Source organism: Rhincodon typus, chromosome 42 (assembly GCF_021869965.1).
Source record: "Rhincodon typus isolate 14 chromosome 42, sRhiTyp1.1, whole genome shotgun sequence".
NCBI lineage: Eukaryota > Metazoa > Chordata > Chondrichthyes > Orectolobiformes > Rhincodontidae > Rhincodon > Rhincodon typus.
In genome coordinates this window covers 276,196-289,758 of record NC_063373.1, presented here as the reverse complement: position 1 = coordinate 289,758, position 13,563 = coordinate 276,196, and the positions used below count along the sequence as shown (strand labels likewise).

The following is a 13,563-nucleotide window of genomic DNA, read 5'->3' as shown; positions in this document are numbered from 1 at the left end:
AGGAGAGGATCTCTGTGGCTGCTGCCTCCAAACTGCTGGCCAACATGGTCTACCAGTACAAAGGCATGGGGCTGTCCATGGGCACCATGATCTGCGGCTGGGACAAGCGAGGGCCAGGTGAGAGGCGAGCTGGGGGCTGGGACACACGAGCAGGGTCATTCCTGGGCTGGGGAGCTATCCATTCACCCTCCTTATCCCTGGGTTGGCAGGGCTAATCTCTGAAAAGTGTGCTGCCTCTGCAGTCTAATGTCCTGAATGGCAGATGGTGCTTCTGTGTGATTTCTCTCCCATCTTCCTTGACTTTCTCTCTCTCTCTTTCATCCTCCCCTACCACCTCCAGGTCTCTATTACGTCGACAGCGAGGGAAATAGAGTCTCAGGTCAGATCTTCTCTGTGGGCTCGGGCTCTGTCTACGCCTACGGTGTGCTGGACCGGGCGTACCGGCACGACATGAGCCCCACGGAGGCCTATGAGCTGGCCAAGCAGGCCATCTATCATGCCACCTACCGCGATGCCTACTCAGGGGGAATAGTCAGCCTCTACCATGTCAAAGAGACCGGTTGGGTGCGTATCTGCCGTGACGATGTCATGGACCTTCATCAGAAGTACAAAGACGGGTGTGCCTAAAGCCAGATGAGGGGTGGCGACCGGGGGGTGGGGTAGGGGTGGAGAGGTGTGTGTGTGTGTGTGTGGTGGGGGGGGGCGCGCGGGCAGTTTGTTTATCGAATGAATGTTTGCTCCTATAGAGTCACAGCTGGACAAGAGGGCGAGGGACCCCACCCCCATCTTTCTCTCATCCTCCTCCTCACCCAATCCAAGCTTGGAGCTATTTGACTGGATGGGGAGCAGGGAAGGGGAGAGAGAAAAATGCGTCTATCTGACACAGCTTTGCAGATCTCTGCTGGGAATGGGAGGGTGCGGCTGGGAAATTTGTGGGTGAATATTTGGTCGTCTCCCCCACCCCGCTCTCAACATAGTGTTAGGGGGCACAGGAGAATAAGGGTGAAGATTAGACACAGTGTCTGGTTTCAACAATGATTTGTCTTTTGGGATGGAGGGGGTGAGACCCATTTTGAATCGGAGCTGGGCGTTTTTTTAATGGTCACTCCCATGTTAACACTAACCCTCTTGTGTTTTTTTGCTTGGAATGGCAATAAACTGTTACATTTAAGGATCTGGCTGTGCAATTTCTGGTCAGGGATCGGAGTCTCCTCTTGTGTGTCTTGACTTGAATTGTGTGAAACAAGAGGGCGCAGCAAACCATACACCATTCAGATAGTTCTGCGTGAAAAGGTATTAGCAACACGTGACCAAACATTCGGAATCGGGAGGTAGTCAAGAGCTCAGAACTTGAGGAGCACAGAGAAGCTTGCAGGGACTGAAAGAGGTCACGGAGATAAGAGAGGGTTTTTCAAAGGTAAGCAGGGTTGTTGAGGTCCTTTCAGGAAACGAGTGAGACAGATTGACTTTGACGAACATATGCCGTTGTAAATCCAAATCTATAACCAGTGACTTTCCTACCTTTCGTATGCCATCTCTCTGCACAACCTGTTTCTGCATCTTACTCTTTAGAAAAGGTGGTAGGGAAAATATTTGAATGTATTGTTAAGGAGGTTATAGCAGGTTGTTTAGAAAATCTTAATGCACTCACGCACAGTTTGGAGGCATCTGTGCGCTGTCTTAAACAAGGAGGCTAAAACTGTACACAGTACTCCAGATGTGGTCTCCCTAACACCCTGTCAGTGTAGTAGAACTTTGACTTCTATGTCCCATTCATCTCGCAACAAACAACAACGTTTCATTTGCATTCCTAATCACTTGTGTAGCATCAGGTTAATTTTCAATAATTTTAACTTGATTAAGCAAGTGTGCAATTAATTTCTGCTGTGATTTGTGGTTAGTCGTAACACACTTAGTCAGTTATCTCAGCCACAGGATTTGCTCAGGGTAGATATTACATCTCTGAACAGGTTGATTATAAAATAATACACTTCTGGAACAAAGGTAGAGGTTACCACTGCACCAGAAGAGCTCCTTATTTGCGTAGGACAGTGTCCCAGCTCAACCATCTTCAGCTGCTTCATCAATGACCATGGTAAGGTCAGAAGTGGGGATGTTCGCTGATGATTGCACAACGTTCAGCACCATTCATGACTCCTCAAGATATGGAAGCAGTCCGTGTTCAAATGCAACAAGATCTGAACAAAATCCAGGCTTGGGTGAAGGTGATAAGTAACATTTGCGCCACACAAACGCCAGGCAATTACCATTTACATTTAAGAGATAAACATCTCATAAAAGTCAATAGGATTACAGTCACTAAATCCCCACTGACAACATCCTGGGGGATACAGTTGACCAGAAACTGAACTAGATTAGCTATTAACTGGATTAGACTCCCCAAAACCTGTCCACCATCTACAAAGCATAAGTCAGGAATGTGATGGAATATTCCCCACTTGCCTGGATGGGGCTAGCTCCAACAATACTCAAAGTTTGACACTATCCAGGACAAAGCAGCCCTCTTGATTGGCACCACATCCATAAGCATCCCGTGCCTGCATGGGTTTCCTCTGGGTGCTGCAGTTTCCTCCCACAGTCCAAGGTTAGGTGGATTGGCCAGACTAAATTGCCCATAGTGTCCAGCGATGTGCAGGCTGGATGGGTTAGCCATGGGGAAATGCAGGATTACAGGGACAGGGTAGGGGTGTGGGTTTAGGTAGGCTGCTCTTTGGAGGGTCAGTGTGGACTTGATGGGCCGACTGGCCTGCTTCCACACGAGGGATTCTGTGATCTTTAGGTAGCACCTTTCAAACCCATGACAACTTCAATCGAGAAGGACATGAGCAGGAGATGCATGGGAACACCAACCCCTGCAAGTTCCCCTCTGAACTCCTCCCCATCCTGACTTGGAAATATATTGACGTTCCTTCAGTGTTGCTGAATCATCCTTGAATTCGCTCCCTAAGGGGCATTGTGGGTCTATCTACAGCACATGGACTGCAGTGATTCAAGAAGGCAGCTCACCCCCCCACCTTCTCAACCTCTCACCACGGTTTGGGGGCAGGTGTGCTACTAGGGACGCAGTGATAAATGGTAACTGAGTCAGCAATGTCCTCAATCTGTTTCAACGAATGAAATAGGTTGTGGACACGCATCCATCTGGTTCTGCCAGATGATTTGCTCGGTCATTCAGTGTTATTTCCCATTTTGACTCTCACATTTATGGGTGCAATTTAAAAGTAATGGGTGACCTGAGATGAGAAATATTGTTACTTGGATATTTGTCAATCTTTGGTAGTGTCTCCCACAGAGGACTGAGAGAGCTGGCATTGATTATGTTTAAGATAGGGATCGATAGATCTGATAACCAGTGGAGTACAAAGTTATGGGGTTCATGTGGATAAAATGGCATTGCTGTGTTCGATTAATCATGACTGTATTAGATAGTGGGGCAGACTCGAAGAGAGCCAATTCCTGTTCCAATTTTAGTACTGAACAACACCTCCTGTTCTGAAGATGTCTTGAGTGTAGAGCTCCTACCCAGGGGAAACATCGTTCCTGGGTTTATACTGTCCAGCTGTAAGATTTTTGACTGCTTTGATCAGAACTCTGGAGATTACAAGAGCATCCTCCCCTCTCTGGTCTTCGATTTGACATTGAACAGTTTTAACAAACAGCAAATCTGCCTTTATAGACAAGGCTATAAGATCAAACAAGAACCGGAGGCAAATGACGAATGCACCTGCACCAGATCCAATGTGTCTTTCAAGAGGATCATTTCACATAAAACAAAACAAAAACACTAGTGTGTTGATACTGGCTGTGCAACAGTTAATTAAAGAGAACACTGTCTTTTCAGGCAGGACTATCTGAGGCTGAACCTTGAGGAACAAACAATAAAACTATCGCAGCCAGTGCATCAAGGACGCTGTAGTTTACATGATTCAAGAGGAAACACACACTGAAGGACTAGGTTCATGACTGGAATCCTCTGTCTGTACCCATTATTGGTGCAGAGCAAGCCAACATACATGTCTCGTAACATTTATGGAACAGATAGCTCCATAAGTCATTTGACGGTAACCTGAGATACTCCTCAGCACAGGGGGAGAGGCTTATTGTGAGGGGTTCTATAGGTCAGTTGGTTTTTTGATCGTTGGTTACAGACACTTCGGAAAGCCAGTGAGTTAGTGAAGGAGAGACGGACAGAGATTCTGTGTATTCATAAGAACTACTATGTTGCTTGTACGACAGTACTGTACACTCTAATATTACCGTGCTGCTAAAGGCAGATGAACCACAGGTTTTGTGTAATGAGGGCTCGGGCAAGTCCTTCAGCAGTTGAATAGCTCTGGACGATGGAGGGTCAGGAAAGTCTTAGGAGCCAAAACGGCTTAAAAGAAGCCTGTGCACAATTAATAATAGTGCAGCTGAATGGGGCTGCAAGACGAAAAAGCAGTATTCAGACCTTGTGGATGCAAAGTAAAGGGAGTAGATTATAGAATATCCTTTATTGTCACGTGTACTCAAGAGCAGGAGTACAATGAAAAGTTTACAATGTCGCCCCATATGACGACATCGAAAGTACAAAGTACAGAAATAAAGGGAAAAAAGAAAAAAAAAGTTACATTACTTACAGTTGTTCATAGTATAAGTTAGAAAAATGAGAATAAGATTAATAAGTGTTACAGTCTTTCAGTACATCAGTGCAGGGGGCTTCCACACATGGTCTACCAGGGCTCAAAAACCACTTGACTGGTCCCCAGTCCAACCACCTCCTCTGCTCTGCTCAAGCCTCCGGCCCGCTGACCATCCCCACTTCGCTCAGGCCTCCAACTTTCTATACCTTGATATCCAAGATTAACAGAATTTGATGGCCCTATCCTTTTCTTCATTGGATCATGTTGGCCCTGTACTTTCCATACGTCTTTCTTGAATGCATTCCACTGTCCATTCTGGCCAAATCATCTCTGATCTTATTAAAATCAGCCTCCCCACACTTAACAGCTTTCATTTCAGGCCCATCTTTGTCCTTTTCCATAACAATCTTGAAGTTAGACATAATTACCAAAACCCCTCACAGTTGGTACAGATAGATCTGCTCCTTCTGAAATTTGGAATAAAACACCTTGCCTCCACCCACACACAATGTGTCACATCAGTGCAATGGGTAGATTCAATGTAACACGAACATTAACCTCTTCAGAACCAGAACCTGAAACAACGACCAATACCTTCTCAAGAAGATACCAGGGGAAAAAGGTAATAAAGACTGGTCTTTCGAGTCTGTTACCAAATAAAATAACAAACGTTTCTCAAGCCACTTGTAGGTTGAATCTGAATTTTGCCTCACTTATTATTACACATTATACGCACAGCTTCAGTGTACTCCCGAAATCAGGAAACCACATATTTCAAAGGCAGATCCTCCAGCACTCCTTCTATAATGATTATAAAAATTAAAAGATCATCAGAAATAAGAGCAGGAGAAGAACATTTGCCTCCTTGATCCAGCTCTGCTTATCGATAAGATCGTGCTGATCTGGTTGTGGTCTCAGCTCCACTTTCTTCCTGTCCCGCATAACCTCTAACTGCTTCGATCAAAAACCTGTCTAACTCAGCCTTGAATATATTCAGTGGCCCAGCCTTCACTGCTTTCTGGGAGAGGGAATTCCACACTCATCACCCTCACCAGGTGATAAAATTTATCCTCATTTCCAATTAAATGGACAAAACCCCTCAGTTTCACACTGTAGCCCCTGTTCTAGATGTCACCGACAAGGGGAAACATCCTCTCAGTGTCTGCTCTGGCAAACCGTTTCAGGATGGGAACAGAGGAACAGGAGAAGGCCGTTCAGCCTCTCTAGTTTGCCCTGCTATTCAACATGATCATGGCTGATTGAACACTTCAATGCTTTTTACTCATAACCCTGTATGCCACCAGTCATCAGAAATCTGTCAGTCTCTATCTGAAGCATATTCAGAGTCTGAGCCTCCACAGCTCTCTGTGGTACAGAATACCAAAGGTTCTCAACACCCTGAGTGAAAAGAATTCTCCTCATCTCAGTACCCTGTGGCATTCCCTTTATTTTTAAGGTAGGGTCCCACTGAAGAGAAAGCATGTAAAATTAAAGAGCATGGCATAGGGGTAGTGTACTGACATGCAGAGAGAACTGGTTGGCAGATAGGAAGCATAGAGCAGGAGCGATGGTTCTTTTTCTGAGTGGCTGGAAGTAGCTACTGCAGAGTACGGGGATTGGACCCCAGCTATTCAGAATATATCTGAATATAGCTTATCGAGAGGCCTGAGTGGAGAGGACGTGGCAAAGATGTTTACACTACTAGGAGAGACTGAGACCCAAGGGCACAGTCTATCAGAGTGAAGGGATGACCCTTTCGAGCTAAGATGGGGAGGAATCTCTTCAGCCAGAAGCTGGGGAATCTGTAGAACTCATTGCCACAGAAGTCTATGGCCCAATTCTGCTTCTGTGTCCTGTGGTCTTAAAGATTTGGGTGAGAGAACTAACAGACTTGATTGAATTTTTTGAGGAGCTGACCCAATGTGTAGACAAGGGTAGGACAGTTGATCGTTTGTATGGATTTCAGCAAGGCCTTTGAAAAGGTCCCACATGGAAACTTGGTAAAAGTAATAGCTCATGGGATCCAGGATAACTTGTCAAGTTGGATCCAAAATTGGCTTAGTAGGAGGAGACAGCTGGTGGTGATAGAAGGTTGTAGATGGATCAGGACTGGGCCTCTTATTGTTTGTAATATTCATAAATGATGCAGATGAGAACAATAGGGGTATTATAAGTAAGTTTATGGATGACAAAGACTGGCTGTGTGGTTGACAGTAAGGAGGGTCATCTTAGATCACTGGAGGGTATAGATGAGTTGGTCAGATTTAACCCTGATAAACGTGAGGTCATGCACTATGGAAGAAGAACAAGACAAGAGAATACTCAATGAATGGCAGATCACTGGGAAGTTCAGAGGGATCTTGGGGAGTCCACAGATCCCTGAAAGTGGCAGAACAAGTTAATAGGGGAGTGAAGAAGGTATACAGGACACTTGTCTTTATCAGTGAACAGATGGATTACAGAAGCATGGAAGTTATGTTGGACCTGTGCAGAACTTTGTTTAGGCCACAGCTGGAGTATTGTGTGCAGTTCTAGTCTCCACACTAAAGGGAGGATATGATTGTGCTGGATGGGGTGCAGAGGAGATTCAACATCCCAGTCTTTGTTCATACATCAGTCCTTCTATCCTGTAATCAGTCTGGTAAAACTTTGTTGCACTCTCTTCATAGCCAGAACCATCCTTCCTGTTTTCTTTAAAGCAGAGAAGGTTGGAGGGGAAGCTGATTGAGGTGTATAAGATTACGAGGGGAATAGACAGGGTGGATAGTAAGCAGCTGTTTCCCTCAGTCCAAAAGTCAAGAACAAGGGGCACACTTTTAAAGTGAAAAGCAGAAGGTTTTGAGGAAAATCTGTTTTCACCCAGAGGGTGGTGGGAATCTGGAATACACTCCCTGGGTGGGTGGTTGAGGTGGGAAATCTCACAACATCTTAAGAAAAAAACTTGGATGAACATTTGAAGTGTCGTAACAGTCAGGATTATGGACCTAGTGTTGGAAAGTGGGACTAGTATAAGTAGAAGTGTATTTATGATGGCACAGATAGGCTGAAGACTCTCTTCCCTGCTGTATGATACAATTAACTAAACGTAACCTAAATTAACCTCCAAGTCTGCGGATAACACAATGCTGGGTGGGCCGATGAACTGTGAAGTATAATCCGAACAAACGTGAGATTATCCACTTTGAGAGCAAAAACAGGAAGGTAGATTATTATCTGAATGGTGAGAGATTGGGAAGCAGGAGACCTGGATGTCCCTTGTACACCAGTCACTGAAAGTAATCAAGCAGATGCAGCAGGCAGTGAAGACGGCTAGTGGAACATTGGCTTTTATAGCGAGAGGATTCGCATACAGGAACAGGGATATCTCACTGCAACTGTACTGGGTGAGACCACTCCTGGAGAATTGTGTGTGCAGTTTTGGTCTCCTTGTCTGAGGAAGGATGGTTCTGGCTATGAAGAGAGTGCAACAAAGTTTTACCAGACTGTTTCCTGGGATGGCAGGACTGATATATGAAGAAAGACTGGATCGGTTGGGACTATATTCACTGGAGTTTAGAAGAATGAGATCTGATCTCATAGAAACCAATAAAATTCTCACAGGACTAGACAGGGTAAATACAGGAAGGTCATTCCCAATGAGCAGGGAGTCCAGAACCTGGGGTCATACTCTAAGGATATGGGGCAGGACATTTAGGACTGAGTTGAGGAGAAATTTATTTAGCCAGAGTGGTGACCCTGTCGAATTCTCTTCCATAGAAATTGATTGAGGCCAAAACATTGAATGTTTTCAAAGAGGAGTTAGCTATAGTTCTTCGGTTTACAGAGATCAAAGGATATGGGAAGGAAGTGAGAACAGGGTAGTACGGATTGGATAATTAGCTACAATCATATTGAATGGCAGAGTGGACCTAATGAGCCAAATAGCCTACTCTTGTGCCTATTTTGTAGGCATGAATATAAACTGTGCCCTGTTAGGGTTTGACTCACCAAATGGGGAAACATCTTATCTGCATCTATCCTGTCTACCCCTTTAAATATTTTGAAAGTTTCAATGAGATCACCTCTCATGTTTCAGAACTCTAGAGAATACATTTTGCCCAATCTGTCTTAGTAGGATAGTCTCTCACCATCCCAGGAACAGGTCTGGTGAACCTTCATTGCACTCCCTCTATGACAATAATATCCTTCCTGTGATAAGGAGACCAGAACTATACAAAGTACTCCAGGTCCAGTTGAAACCAGTTCCTATACAATTGAAGAATTACTTCACTACTGCTGTACTCAAATCCTCTCCAATAATGGTGGTTGGTGTATAAGAGAAGGGAGGCCTTACTGCAACTGTACAAAATGGTGAGACCACATCTGGAGTACTGTGAGCAGTTTTGGTTTCCCCTTAATTAAGGAAAGATATCATTTAATTTGAGGCAGTTCAGAGAAGATTCACTAGGATGATCTCTGGTGTGGAGGGGTTGTCTAATGAGCAAAGGTTAAACAGGCTGGGTTTCTACTCACTGAGCTTAGAAAAATTAGTGGCAATCTCATTGAAACATGTAGCATTCTTCAGGAGCTTAAAAGGATAAATGCTGAGAGGATGTTTCCCCTCATGGTTGAGTCCAAGACCAGAGGGCATTGACTCAGAATAAATGGGCACCAATTTAAGACTGAGTTGAGGAGATTTTTTTCCTCTCAGAGGATTAAGAGTCTTTGGAATTCCTTGCCAAAGCACTGTGGGAACAGAGTCATTATGTATATTTAAGGCTAAGATAGATAGATTCTTGTCCAGTTCAAAAATCAAGAGTTATGGGGAAAGGACTGGAAAGTGGATGTGAGGAATGTTGGATCAACTGTGACCTTTCAAATGGCTGAAGGGGCCAAATGGCCTCATTCTGTTCCTGTTTCGTACAGTCATATTAAAAGAATAGTCGGAACATACTGAAGGGGGATAACTGGATAAACACATGATAGAGAAAGGAATGGAAGGATATGGTTATGGATGTGAGGTGAAGAGAGGATGGGACGAGGCTCAAGTGGTGAAATAATGTGTTCTCAGACCAACTGAGCCAAATGGCTTGTGGTGTAGAGTTCATGTAAAACCATGAGAGATTCGATAAAGGGAACTGTCAGCCAAACAGGCTGAAAACCTAAAGGAACAGCATGGGAATTCATAAAACACTTTTCACTTCAGCCCAGCTACCATCAGGGTCATATGCTAGGAAGTCGGATGAACCTGTTGGTGTCTCAGCAAGTGGGAGGAGCGAATGAATCCCTTCCCACACACAGAGCAAGTGAACGGCCTCTCATCTGTGTGGACCCGCTGGTGCCTCAGGAGGTGGGACGAGTCTGTGAATCCCTTCCCGCACACAGAGCAGGCGAACGGTCGCACGGCAGTGTGATAGCGTTGGTGTATCACCAGACTGTTGGTGCTTTTAAAACACTTCCCGCAGGTCGAACAGGGGAACGGTCTCTCATCGGTGTGGACCTGCTGGTGGGTCAGCAGCTTGGAGGAGCGAATGAATCCCTTCCCGCACACGGAGCAGGTGAACGGCCTCTCGCCGGTGTGGATGCGCTGGTGGGTCAGCAGGTTGGAGGACTGAGTGAACCCCTTCCCACATACGGAGCAGGTGAACGGCCTCTCCCCGGTGTGTACCCGCTGGTGGGTCAGTAGGGCGGACGATCGAGCAAATCCTTTCCCGCACACAGAGCAGGTGAATGGCTTCTCCCCAGTGTGGACGCGCTGGTGCGTTTCCAGGTTGGAAGCCTGGGCAAACTCCTTCCCACAGTCCGGGCAGGTGAATGGCCTCTCCCCCGTGTGGACCCGCTGGTGGGTCAGCAGGTTGGAAGAGCGGGCAAACCTCTTACCACACGCCGGGCAGGTGAACGGCCTCTCGTTGACTCCCTCCAGCTGTTGTCCCCTCAGCTCCTGGTTGCATTTGTCTGAACTCTGAAACGGACGTGCATTGGTGTGAAACTGCTGATGTCTCAGGAGGGAAGATGATCGAGTGAACTTTTTCCCGCAGAAGGAGCAGTCAAGGAGTGGTTGAACGGAGTGGCTTTTCCGATGCCTCCGCTGGTCAGATAACTGAGTGAATCCCTTCCCGCATACCGAGCAGGGGAAAGGCCTCTGCCCAGTGTGTTGGCCCTGGTGTCGCTTAAACTCCTGCGGGTTCTTGAAGCCCTTGGCACAGTGGGAACATTTCCACGGATTCTTGTTGCAGTGAACCCGCTGCTGCGCTCGCACATGGGAAGGATAAGAAAAATCCTCCCCACATGGAGAGCAGGTAAACTGACTCTCCTCAGTGGCAGGGCGTTGATCATCTACGGACAGTGAACCGAATTCTTTCTTGCTGCCCCGACTGTTACCTGGCTCCTCCTCACAGTTACAGTGCACGTGTCTCTCCAGGTCAGGCGAAAGGATAACGGTGAGTCCACACACGGTACAAACGTGTGGTGTGTCCACCAGTCGATCACGCTTTTCTCCTTCCATGTGCAAAGACCGATGATGTTCAGATCCTGATGAATCCAGCTACTGACTCAGATCTTAAAGGGAGGCCTGGTCTATAAACCCCTGTAAAATGAATGCAGGAAGAGTAAGATGGAGCACAATTACTTTGCAGCTAATTTTTCCCCAAAGAACAATGAAATGCCTTTCTACCAGCACATTAGCAGGAAGTGGAGAGTCAGGGAGGGGAAGGTCACTCACAAAGAGAGGAGTGGAGATAGAAACAGACAGTCATTAAATTGGCAGAAATTGTAAATGAAGACATGACCTTAGTTACGATTCAGAAAGCAGATCTTGTGACTGCAGCACCCTGTGAAGAGGAGGGGGTGGCACATTGGTAATGACACTTGATTATTAATCCATAGTCCCTGGCTAATGTTCTGATGACATGAACTCAAATGACTGTTATGGGGTAGAAAGCCATAATGCAAATTTGCGGATGACGTGAAGAATAACGGCTTTGAAAGCAAGGATTGAAAGGTACATTAGAGTTAGGAGCAGGCATTTAGTTCTTCAAGCCTACTCTGCCTTTCAATAATATCAATCCCTGATCTGATCCATCCATCAATATCCATCCACTTATCAACTTGTTTGTCAAGAAGCTATCTATTTCTGCCTGAAAAAGATTCAAAGTCTGCTTCTGTTACCCTCAAGGGATATTGTAGAATGAGGGATCATCCTTTTCACAACTACAGAAGTTGCAGGAAAAGCTCAGCAGGTCTGGCAGCATCTGTGAAGAGAAATCAGTGTTAATGTCTTGGGTCTGGTGACCCTTCCTCAGAAAGGACACGAAACGTTAACTCTGATTTCTCTACACAGATGCTGCCAGACCTGCTGAGCTCTTCCGGCAACTTCTTTTATCGTTTCTAATTTACAGCATCTGCAATTCTTTCTTTTTTTTTCTTTTCACATCTACCTTAACAAGACTCCTCAATTAAGTTGACTCCTACCCATCTAAACTCCGGCGGCTACAACCCTAATCTGTTCGATCAAGTGAAACACAGAAACATCCGCCAAATCCAGGTGCAAACTGTCTTTAATAGGCTTCCAACGGCATCGAATAAGATGACCAATACTGCACACTGTCAACGATAGTCAAGGAAGCTGAACGGCCTTGCTGCTGTTCCCGATGCCAGCAGGTTTTCAGCATCCCGAGGAGCCCGCCTGAGAAGCTCCCCGCCGGCCGGCTGGTTGGCCATTGCCCGAGGGCGGCCGGACCATCCCATAAGGCCCCGCGCGCGGGAAAGCGCTCTATGTGTTCCGCGGTGAGACAGACGCGCATGCGCCCGATGCCCGCCCCGGAGGGAGGCGCAGTAGCCCAAAGGAGATTACAAGTAAACGTCGGCAAAAAGTGAACCGTCCGGAGCTGCAAACACTGGAGAGAATAACGCGAGCGGGGACATAATAAAGATGAACAAACGCACGAACCGGAGCTTCTGGAAGCTTTCCCTCCCCCTCCCGGTGGAAGCGAACCGGAGCCGCCTCAGACTCAGCGGCTACAGGGCCGCACCACGTGACCTCCGCCACCTGGGAGGGTGGGGCCTGCACCTGATTGACGTGCGTCCAGACCAATAGGGGCTCGGATCGCTCCCCGGGGGTGGGGAGGGAAAATGGTCCTCCAACCAATGGGAGCGCCGAGATGCAGGGCGTCCGCCGCCTCCTTCCCAGTGGTTTTTGGGAGCCTGAGCTGGAGCTGAGGCCTTTCGGCCCAATTAACCTCTGCTGTGTAACGACTGAACTGATGGTCTTTCATTTTATTTCTGCCCCTGACCTATTCCTTGATTTCCTTATTGACCCGGGGTCTTTTGAGCTGAAGGTAGTTATTAATTTGTATCGATAGATCAGCATTAATAGCGAGAAATTAGAAGCAAGTCAGTCCTTTTTCTGAAGCAGTGTCCAGACCCGAAATGTCAGCCTTCCTGCTCCTCTGATGCTGCTTGGCCTGCTGTGTTCATCCAGCTCTACACCTTGTTATCTTAGAAGCAAGGATGGACCGTTTCTCCCTTCGAGCCTGCTCCGCCACTCAATACGATCACGGCGGATTATCCATAGCAGTACCTTGTTCCTACCTTTGATCCCGTTAGCCTTAAGGACTATATCTAACGTCTTCTTGAAAATATTCAGTGTTCTGGGGTCAACCACTTTCTGTGGCAGAGAATGCCATAAGCTTCCCACACTCTGGGTGAAGGCATTTCTCCTTATTTCAGTCCTAAATGGCCTACCCTGCATTCTCAGACTGTGACACCTGGTTCTGGACACCCCGGCATATCCTTCCTGCATCAGCCCTGCCTGGTCCTGTTAGAATTTTGTAAATTTCTATGAAATTCCCCCTTCACCCCTATTCTTCTGAACTCCAATGAATATAGATCTAACCAATTCAGTCTTTCTTTGTAAGTCAGTTCTGCCGTCCCAGGAATTAGT

General features: G+C 46.5%; 2 protein-coding genes across 2 annotated transcripts; one reads left to right on the top strand and one right to left on the bottom strand.

Annotated features, from left to right (window-relative positions):
• Positions 1–6: 6 nt before the first annotated feature.
• Positions 7–1,171, top strand: LOC109911302 (proteasome 20S subunit beta 5). The gene is made up of 2 exons (XM_020510590.2): positions 7–117; positions 341–1,171. Exons 1-2 carry the CDS (start codon positions 45–47, stop codon positions 625–627), a joined length of 360 nt encoding a protein of 119 aa, XP_020366179.2. The 5' UTR covers positions 7–44; the 3' UTR covers positions 628–1,171.
• Positions 1,172–4,495: 3,324 nt separating this feature from the next.
• LOC109911301 (zinc finger protein OZF-like) lies at positions 4,496–12,689 on the bottom strand. Its single transcript, XM_048619154.1, has 2 exons — positions 12,571–12,689; positions 4,496–11,208 (listed from the first exon to the last, which is right to left on the bottom strand). The coding sequence occupies exon 2, from the start codon at positions 11,125–11,127 to the stop codon at positions 9,853–9,855; it is 1,275 nt and encodes a 424-aa protein (XP_048475111.1). The 5' UTR covers positions 11,128–11,208; positions 12,571–12,689; the 3' UTR covers positions 4,496–9,852.
• Positions 12,690–13,563: the final 874 nt, after the last annotated feature.